Source organism: Oratosquilla oratoria, chromosome 4 (genome assembly GCF_046742065.1).
Source record: "Oratosquilla oratoria isolate Oo_2021 chromosome 4, ASM4674206v1, whole genome shotgun sequence".
Classification (NCBI taxonomy): domain Eukaryota; kingdom Metazoa; phylum Arthropoda; class Malacostraca; order Stomatopoda; family Squillidae; genus Oratosquilla; species Oratosquilla oratoria.
In genome coordinates, this window is record NC_134780.1 from 62,924,375 (window position 1) to 62,935,287 (window position 10,913).

A 10,913-nucleotide genomic window follows, 5' to 3' on the forward strand; every position below is an offset into this window, starting at 1 on the left:
ACAATAATAATAACAATAATAATTAATAATAATAATTAATAATAATAATAATAATAATAACAACAACAACAACTGTTGCCTTGAGTTTCACTGGCTGAAAACCTGCAGTCACATGTTGGCCTTCCCATAGATTTCTCTGGGAAGAAACTCATATTAGTGTAGAGCTATTTCTACATCACTGGCTGAAAGTAGTATGTGGGAAGAGTTGCCAGCTCCCCTTGTGTGAAAAGGTGGAGGAAATATAGTTGAAGCTGATAAAGATCTTATGGTTGGTCTGGAGACTGAATCCAGATGGAAGTGAGGGAGTTGACTGGTCCTGAAAACAGGCACCTGGGATATAACTCGATCCATCTTACAGAACCATCACAAGCTAGTACTTGTCACTGGTCCCTCTATATTTTGAGTTATGCAACAAATTAGTATACTGCACGATGTGAAGATATACTTAATTGATAATATTAGTTTAGTTAATTAACATAGTAGAAACCATTTTATAGTCTTACTGGTTTGGCATACCTAGACACTCTCCTCGTTAAAAAAGACAATTAATGGAAATCTAAAGTGTATAGGAAACTATCAATAAAGATGGTTGTTATATTTCTACTCCTACCACTATCAGGAGAAGCATATTGTGTAATCAGGGTCTGCAGTACAAAATATTTTTACAAAGGATGCCAATACATCCAAGAAAAAACTTATGAAACTGAAATTTCCAGAGTTCATCATCAAACTATGCAAAACAAAGATGGAAAAATTAATGGACAATCATTATAGCCATGGCTGAAGCGGTCACCTTTGCCATATGCATTTCAACTGTTGGGGCAGATGACAGTCACTGCTTGGAATTGGAGAGGAGTGCCAGATTCGAACCAACACCTAAGCAAATGCACGACCAGCATACTTCTGAATACAGCACCAGCACACCATGGAAGTGGTGTGCCAAACAAGAAAGACAATAAAAGAATTGACAAGTGTTCTTTTGGTGGGGGCTGTGGTGCAGAATAGCACACCTGCATGCCAACTGCTGGCCTACAGTGGGGTGGAAAGCATTCTTTTGTGTGTTTGTTATCTATTGGGGGATAAAAGCACTGGCCAATTAAAAATATATTCATTATATTTACATAACTGTGATGGCAACCTTGATATCACATATTACTAAAGAAGTGTACAACTACAGTATATGATATATCAATACAAAATTAAATATCAATTTGGTTGATTAAAGTATATCAATGAAATATCAGTTTTTATTGGTGGAAATCAATAACAAAAAATCTTGCTAAAGATTATACACTACCAAACAAAGCTTGATATGAGCTGCAAGATCCCATGTTTATGTCATCTAGTCCCCCCTGTCAATTTGAAGATACAAATGACTACCTTGTGTACACCTAATTGATATATCAATATATTAAATAATAATTTTGTAAATAAAAATATATCATAAGTAAAATAAAAATAACATTAAAATATATTAAAATACAACAAAACCAGCTGTCAACAACAACCCTGATGACCTCTAGAATTACGAAATGCATACCCCACAGGAGGTAAGGCTAGAAGTTAGGTTAGGTCTGACCAATATACAATAGAGCTCCGAGTTGTTGCTATTGTATTCCTTTTAGTGACTTTTTGTTTATTTGAGTAAATTTCTAAAAATGCACACCCGTATGATTTAGCAATAGAAAATTAAATATTTATTTTGTAGATTATGCCTTCACTTTTTTTGGGGAATGTCCCCTTTGGGGTTACAGGTAGCAAGACTCCTAATCCCATCCCCTGTCCCATTTTTTGTTGTCTCTTACGACTCAAGTGGAAAGACTTGGTGGTAGCATTCTCTTCCCCCACCACAGAGGAGGGATTGAGGAAGATAGTGACATAGTTTGAGAAGGGTGTGAAAGAAGGAAACTGAAGATAAATGTGGGCAAAAGTAAGGTGATGAGATGTACAAGGGGAGAGAGTGACAGCAGGCTGGAAGTGAGTATTAAGGGTGAGAGACTGGAGGAAGTGGATAGTTTTAGATACTTGGGTGCGAATGTGGCAGGAAAGGGAGGAGTGGGGGTGGAGGTAGAATGTAGATTGAGAGGTGAGTTAATGCCTTGGTGGATTAAAAAGTGTAATGAGAAATAGACATCTGGGAATGGATGCTAAGAGGAGGTTATATGAAGGAGTGATTGTGCCAACAGCACTGTACGGGGCAGAAACATGAAACATAAGAGAGGAAGAGAGAAGGAGTTTGAATGTGTTTGAGATGAAATGTCTGAGAAGTATGATAGGGGTTACTAGGCTAGATAGAATGAGAAATGAGGAGGTGAGGAGGAGAACAGGGGTGGAAAGGGAGCTGGGAGATAGGGTTGATGAAAGAGTATTGGGATGGTTTTGACACATGGAAAGAATGAGTGAAGAAAGATTAGTAAAAGAAGTGTGGAAACCAGCTCAGGTGGAAGGAGTGAATATGAGGGGGCGTCCTAGGATGAGATGTATGGATGGGGTGAAAGGGGCATTACAAAAGAGAGGAATGTCTGTTGAGGAAGGATGGGAGAGGACAGAAGATAGAGAATGGAGAAGGGTTGTGTATGGATGATGCTGTGATGCATGAGGGGGAGTAGGTGGAGGATGGGGAGTGAGGAAGTATGAAAAAATAATTGACACAGCCCAAAGGGATCTCTCCCCCGTCTTCTCCTTTTCTGCATAAGGGGATGGAGAGGGGGGGTCGCCGAATTTATGAAGTGGCCTTGCTGTGGATGTGCTGTGTCTTGCAACACGGCTTCTGACCCAGGGAAGTATACAGGATGCAGGGATGACCCATCATCCAGGAGGTGCCAAGATATGAGGGAGGGAGGAAGGTGGAGGGGAGTGGAATATGTAGGGAATGGAATAGGTGGAAGTGGTTTCTATGCCTTTTCTTTTTGGCTACCCCCCCATGTAAGGGGGAAAAGCCTTTGGAATATGTATGTATATATTTTGTAGATTATAATACATCAATGTAATATACATTTTTCTTGGTAGAAATCAGCAACAGAAAAGTTGCTAAAAGTGATACACTAACAAACAGAGCCATGGTGACTGTATGAAATATCATTTTGTTTTGATTGATGCAGAGGTTGAATAAATATGATAAATTCATCTAACCTAATCTAACCTGCATTTAGTAATGTGGTACCTGTAATTCTAAAGGTCATCAAGGTCATTGTCCCCATCAGGGATGTTGATGGCTGGTTTTGACATCTGATCGGACTGTGGAGTGTAAAGTTTCACTGCTTAAAGAAAAGCATGATGTTCAGCTCTGTAGCATTGTTTTAAAAATATACAGTGTGGTGACGTCACTTAGCATGGGAGAATACCTGGTACAAAACGTCATCGCCATCGTCAAACCGACACTGATGGGACTGGATAGATGACAACACGATGTCTCAAATCTATTGTCCCAACTCTGTTGTGTACATATTGTACAGGTACTCCTCGTTTAACGACGACAATTGGGACCAGCGCGCCGTCGTTAACCGAATTGGTCGTTAAGCGAGAGTGTATACATATACGTACATGTACTGTAACAACAATGTCCAGCAATACATGTATCTTTATTTTCGTGTATTTTCCCTCTTTTATACAGTACATTAAAGCTTTATTTACTGTTTATTTATGGTGGTTAGGTTCCTAAAATTACCGTATATGACCAAATCCGCGTATGCTGACATTCCATATTGAATACCGGGGTATTTTTTTAGTTTCGACCATGGGCGCAATATAGCAATAGAAAATTAATTATTAATTTTGTAGATTAAAATGTATCAACGTAATATGCAATTTTGTGGGCGGAAATGAAAGTAAAAAATACCTTGTATAAGAAAATATGCTAATGAACGAAGTCGGTAGCATTGGCTCGGGACGCCATCTTGTCGTCTGCCAACATCTCTCACGACGACGAGCCGGATGACATTTAATTTGCAGGTAATGATTTATTAAACACAGGTTAGGTTAGACGAATTAATTTATCGTCCTTTCATTTCTTCGACATCGGCATCTATCATAACAAACATGGTGTACCATTCGTCCGACATGACTTCGTTACTTACGAAATCTGTTTTAGCATTTTTTTTTCATTTCCGCTCACAAAATTGCATATTACGTTGATACATTATAACTTACAAAATTAATAATTAATTTTCTATTGTTATATTGAGCCCATGGTCGAAACTAAAAATTTACCACTACCTGTATATACTGTACCCCAGGTAGTTTTTGCAGCTTGCAGGATGGTAATGTAGACCTAAGCTTCAGAACACTTTACCTCACAGCTAATATCCACCGTAAAAGTTCATTTATAACATCATACAAATTTGCCTCAGCCAACTTAATTATCGTATACGACGTCGTAACTTCGGGAGATTTACGTTAAACGACGTCATAAAGCCCGTCGTTACTCCGAGTTGTCGTTAAACGAGGAGTACCTGTATTTGCTTTTACCAAAGTCTTTTTTTGAAGAGACATAGTCCAGCACCGAAAAAGCTCTGCCTGAATCGTTTTTATGCATTGAAAGCAACTGCTTACAGCTTTCCTCACACAGGTCCTACCAAATCTGGGGTAGTGTTGTGCCCTGAAGTTCCCTGGTGATGGGTTTGGTACAGTGCCCTCAAGTATCTTCCAGGTATATATATTGATGTAACATTCTCTGTGTCTTTGGAAAGAGTATAATTGGAGGTTTTTCAGCCCCTCCCAGTAGTTGCTGAGTCTCTGTCAATCCTCCTGGCAAACACTCATTGAACCTGTTCCAGCTCTTGGATCTCATTGATCTTATTTGGCGACCATAGCTGGCAGGCATACTCCATCTTTGACACCACTAGGGTCTTCCATAGAGGTAACAGGTGTTCTGGTTTTAAAGGTTTGTGGAAGCCACCTACTCCTTTTTCTACAAAATTTTGCGGTTTGGGTTATGTGTTCTTTGAAATTACAATCACTGCTCACCCAAACTCCCAGGTCTTTGAGTACCTCTTTTTCCTCTATTATTTCCTCTCCCACTTTGTATATAAAATTTCTGCGATCCATGTTTAGACCATATTTCAATACCTTAAATTCATTGTGGTTAAATTTCATGTTATTGACATCTGACCACTTACAAATTATTTTTAGGTCTTTTTGCAAATTCTATGCATCCTCTTCAGTACATATTGCTTGGGATATTCTAGTGTCAACAGCGAATGATGTCACCTTTGAGTCAGCTATATCTTTGTCTATGTCATTGACCATGATTAGGTATAAGAGTGGTCTGAGCACTGAACTTTTTGGCACTCCACTGATCACTGTCGAGTCTTTGGAGTGTGTGCCTTCCACTACCACTTTCTGTTTTCTATTAAGAAGAAAGTCTCTGAGCCAAATACCAAGCTTACCATTTATGCCATACTTTTTTACTTTGTGTAGCAAGATCCTGTGATCCACCTTGTCAAATGCTTTCACAAAGTCCAGGTACACTACAGCTTGTTCTCCCCACTTGCTACTCTCTTGAGTACATTTGCATAATGGTCCAGGAGTTGGGAGAGGCATAATCGACCATTGCAAAAGCCATGCTGGCCCGGGTTGAATTGGCCAGTCCTTTCCAAAAATTTTACTATGGACTTACAAACCCCCTCTCAAACACCTTGATGATGTGGGAGGTGAGGCAAATAGGCCTGTAATTGGAAACCATACCCCTTGAACCACCTTTGAAAATGGGGGTAATTAGGCCTGCTTTAAGTGCTGATGGTATGGCACCTTCCTCTAGTGATTTTCTCCATATTATACTGATCGGAGTAGCTATCACCTTATTACACTTCTTTAGGAACACTGCAGGTAGTTGTCTGGGCCTACTGCTGAATTTGGTTTGAGTTCATTGATTGCCTCTATAATGTCCTCAGATGTAAATTCTATGTCATTTAAACAATTCTTGTTTATCCTATCTGTTTCAAAGAAATCTGCTGGGTTTCTTACCACTTCTTCAGGTACCAGTACACTAAACACACTTTTGTACTGTCTTACCAGCATATCTGCAATCATAGCCAGGTCATTCACTAGTTCACCATTGTATTTTTCAAGTGGACCAATTTTAAACTGTGTCTTCAGTTTCTTTTGTGCATATGCATGAAAATATTTGGGATTTACTTTTATCGCCTCTATTGCTTTATTTTCTTCATATATCCTCTGTTTTTCATGTGACTCTTTAAGTTTGTATTCTAGTTCTTTAACCTTTTCTTCTATGTTTTGATTGTTATTTACTGGATTTGACTTGTACATGAGTCTTTTAGTCAGCTTACTATGCCTCCTCATTAAGATTTTTCTATCCTGGGTTATCAAGTTTCTGTCCCCTTTTTTATACTTAATCAGAATAAATTTTGTCCAGGACACCTCGCAAGCCCTTATTAATATATTTAGCATTTCTTCTGAGGTTTTAGTTTTCACTAATTTTTCTCCGGTCCACCTTTTGTAGGTCATTACTCAAGGAGTTCCAGTCGATTTTGTCGCTATGGAAGTTCAGACTGCTATGGATGTTCTTCACTCTATTGATATTATTGTTTGCATCCTTCCCTTGAGTTATCTCTGGTATGTGGGTATGTACTTCCACCAGGTTGTGGTCAGACATGATGGTTTTGGTCACTCTTACTGTGTATATCTTATCACTGTGATTTGTCAATACAATGTCTGAAGTATTGCTCAGACGTGTAGGTTGTGACGATTTGCTCTAAATGGGGGTTGTCTGCGAGCCTTACCAGTTCACAAGCTTGCATTTGATCACTGAGCACATCACCTCGCACATTCCTCGAATGCCAGCTTATCCCTGGTAGATTCAAGCCCCCTAGCACTAAAAGCTCATTTTCATTTTTTTCTATCCTCACTCTAATTCTATTCAGAATGTTGGTGAATTTATTAGTTTTGGAGTTAGGTGATCTATAAACTAATGTTAGTATCAACTTTATTTTGGGCACTTTTACTTGTATCATTTCATTTGAGCTGTCTGAGTATGTATTAAGCACTTTTGCACTTGCAGCTAAATCATCTCGGAGGTATATCACTGCTCCCCTGTATATTGCATAGATATCATATAGAAGATATTTCCCTAGTGTGTAGCCTGTGCTGACCTTACTGGGAAACCTGGAACTGGCCACTGATGGTGTGAATGCCATTGAAAGTATTGCAGCCTTGCATTGAGCGCTGGTTGTACTGGTGTCCCAGTTACAACCATCATTTGCTGCTGCTGTGGATGTTGTTGTTTTTCCACTAATAGTAAGATTTGGTTCATCTGTGCCTGAAAGGCTTGTATTACCTTTGCTGATTTCCACCAATAAAAATGTATATTACATTGATTATAATTTATAGAATTAATAGTTTCTGACTGATATATTTAGATGTGGATCATGTGCACTTCTTTAGATTTACCAAATACCATATTATATATTATAATATTGGTTTCAAAATACTCATAATGACAAGATCCAATATTAAAATATAAATAAGAATTACATATGTGAAACTAGCAAACATCTTTATATTTACCATTTCTAGTAGCATTTTTCTGTGCTTCACACTAAATAATTTTATAGTCTTCAATGTACCACCGTTACATACGTATATATTGTTTCCAAGCATCTTAGCATGCTGGCAAACATACCTAACAAAAATACCCACTATCCATACAAACTCCTTTATCCACTTGTTTAATCGTAATCTCACAGTTCTAGTACAGGTCATAATGGTCATGATCTAGCATATAAATGCGTTAACAAATCTTGTTCAGCCTATCTTCATAACAAAATTTTCTTGGATTAGTTGTCCAACAACTGAACCTTACCTTTATATTTTTCACGGGTTGAGCTAATGTGTCTCTGTCCATACCAGCCCATTCTGGTATGACATTTGGAAAGATTTCACCCATGTTTTACAAGATTGTTTACAAGTTTAACATTTACATATGATTAAAAATGTATATTTTACCCCCTATTGGCAAATTTTAGTACACCTCAACTCCACATGCAGTTTGTTTGTGTTTGAAACGAACTAGTGTAAATATAGCGGAATGCGCTAGATTGCTTTGTGGTTTTCCTTATATGCAATAAATATTGATACATGAGATAAATATGTTTTATATTATACCGTTAGTTTACCTTTCTATCAGTTTCTATAGCAACAAACTCAAAGCTAGTCGATACATGGAAAAAGTTTATGCCGACTATATTCTTTATTATAGTAATGATAATAATAATAATAATAATAATAATAATAATAATAATAATAATAATAATAATAATAATAATAATAATAATAATAATAATAATAATAATAATAATAATTAATTAATTAATAATAATAATAATAATAATAATAATAATAATAATAATAATAATAATAATAATAATAATAATAATAATAATAATAATAATAATAATAATAATAATAATAATAATAATAATAATAATAATAATAATAATAATAATAATAATAATAATAATAATAATAATAATAATGATAATAGTAATAATAATAATAATAATAATAATAATAATAATAATAATAATAATAATAATAATAATAATAATAATAATAATAATAATAATAATAATAATAATAATAATAATAATAATAATAATAATAATAATAATAATAATGATGATAATAATAATAATAATGATAATAATAATAATAATAATAATAATAATAATAATAATAATAATAATAATAATAATAATAATAATAATAATAATAATAATAATAATAATAATAATAATAATAATAGTAATAATAATAATAATAATAATAATAATAATAATAATAATAATAATAATAATAATAATAATAATAATAATAATAATAATAATAATAATAATAATGATAATGATAATAATAATAATGATAATAATAATAATAATAATAATAATAATAATAATGATAATAATAATGATGATGATGATGATGATAATAATAACAATAACAATTTGATTTGGCATTGAATCAATATACATGAAGTGCAGATAATGAAAATAACACATAGTTCGAAATAACAAATACAATTGCCGAGGATAACACAAAAAAAGCATGTAAGCTTATTTCCATTGTGGTCCTCATTAGACTCTTTTTCTACACAAAGTCACACAGACAACATATATAGGGGTTAAGGGGACCAGAGACAGTCATGAGTAATACCAATCAGTACATATATGACACATAAACATCATTATAGGTTTGCTAATACTACTAAAATGTTCTTAACACGTAGGATATTGAGACCATAACTTGAGTATCATCACAATAGGGAACATTGCATTTTGCATCAGTAACAACAAAATATTCCTAAAAGGTACCAAAACAGTATGAGCGAGTACCAGATCAGTGTAGTACCATTAATGATAAACTAAGATTAAATATCAAGGTAGCAGGCCATCAACAATATCAACATGTTGTTATAGTGAATGCTACATGGCAGCTTGTGTCACCTATTGATTAATTCCAAAATTTACCTGTACCTCAGGACGTAGTGAGTAATTACACATTAGTTTGAGCACCAGGAAGTAGTGCATTATATCCTAAAAAGCGCCAGAAGTAGAGTACAGGGGACCAGTACTTGTATGATTAAAACAACAAGGATATCAAGGGAAAGGTCCAATTACCTTGTTGCCTGGTGCCCTGATTCACCAGGCTTGTATTATGATCAGATCATAACTGTTCTCGAGCCATACCTGAGACATATACAAATACTATGACAAACAAAACAAAGGTGGAAACCAGTTTTGAACATCAAACATTTTTATACTGAGCTAAACCTCTGAAGGACAAAAGGGGAGGTCAGAACAGTTGAGTGAACGCAGATTTAGATGGTATTACTCTTGGAGTTTGGTACCCTCACTAGGTTAGCAGTACATACAATCAAGGCTGTTCTCGGTCCATAGCTGAGACATATAGTAATCCTTGACTTTTTTTCTTGAAAGCAACCTTGCTATTTGACTGCTTAATGGACATAGGTAGTGAGTTCCATAGTTGAATACCTGTGAAGTGAAAGCTGTTTTTGGTGAAGAAACCTGCATGAGTTACAATAAAAAACCCTTGACTGTTCCGGGTTCGGTTCTCAGCAGATAACGTAAAATTACAGCTCACATATGAAGGAGCAGAATTATGAACGGCATTGTAAATGTAGTGACGCGCCGCTGGTCAAAACCAGATTGGCCGCCACACAACTACAGGATATGATAGGTAAGGTGGAGGAGAGGGGGGGAGGGGGAGGGGTGTGTGTGTGTGTGAAGTAAAGTAGGAAATGGAAGGAAGTTGGAGATTAATAGGTGTGGGGCAGACCCACTTGCTGTTTTAATTATTGATAAATTGGCCGCCACACAACTCGAACTAGGCCTATATAATCGTTGTAGTTGGCAAGCGTAGTGAGCAAAGACTTCCATGCCCAGCCAGACCAGCCAATCAGAAACTCGGAAAGCTCGCCAGAGTCGGCCGCCACACAACTCGAGCTAGGCCTATATACTTGCTGTAGTTGGCAAGCATAGTTACCAAAGACGTCCATGCCCAGCCAATCAGGAACTCGGAAAATTTGCCGGGTTCCCACCAGCCTCCTTTAAAAGGGGGTAACCTAGCCGAGACGAGCAGTTCACTCCAGGGCACGTCATCTCCAAGCAGCACTCCTCTCCAAGCAGCACTCCTCTCCAAGCAGCACTCCTCTCTAAGCAGAACTCTTCTCCAAACAGCACTCCTCTCCAAGCAGTACTCCTATCCAAGCAGCAGTCCTCTCCAAGCTTCAAGTTCCCCTTCGCTCTCAGATTACGACCTTTCCCCTACGAGCTTAGTGTTCATTAAAAATCCGAGTGCCTTAGTGTTATTGTGAGTTTCATTTCCCTGGGTTGTCCGAACCATATCACAACAAAGTGGTGACCCCGAGCGAGGACAAC

The 10,913-nt window shown here is 36.4% G+C and overlaps 1 protein-coding gene across 2 annotated transcripts in view; it reads right to left on the minus strand.

The window, feature by feature from the left end:
* Polr3B (RNA polymerase III subunit RpIII128) overlaps positions 1–8,022 on the minus strand; it is a 29,265-nt gene extending 21,243 nt beyond the window's left edge. Inside the window, exon 1 of one of the 2 annotated variants that reach the window (XM_076184249.1) lies at positions 7,820–8,022. In XM_076184249.1, the coding sequence (XP_076040364.1) occupies positions 7,820–7,903 (84 nt within the window). In that variant the 5' untranslated portion in view covers positions 7,904–8,022. Of the gene's footprint in view, positions 1–7,524; positions 7,555–7,819 lie in introns of those variants that run through there. The other variant, XM_076184248.1, reaches the window with a different exon arrangement.
* Between the last annotated feature and the right edge of the window lie 2,891 nt (positions 8,023–10,913).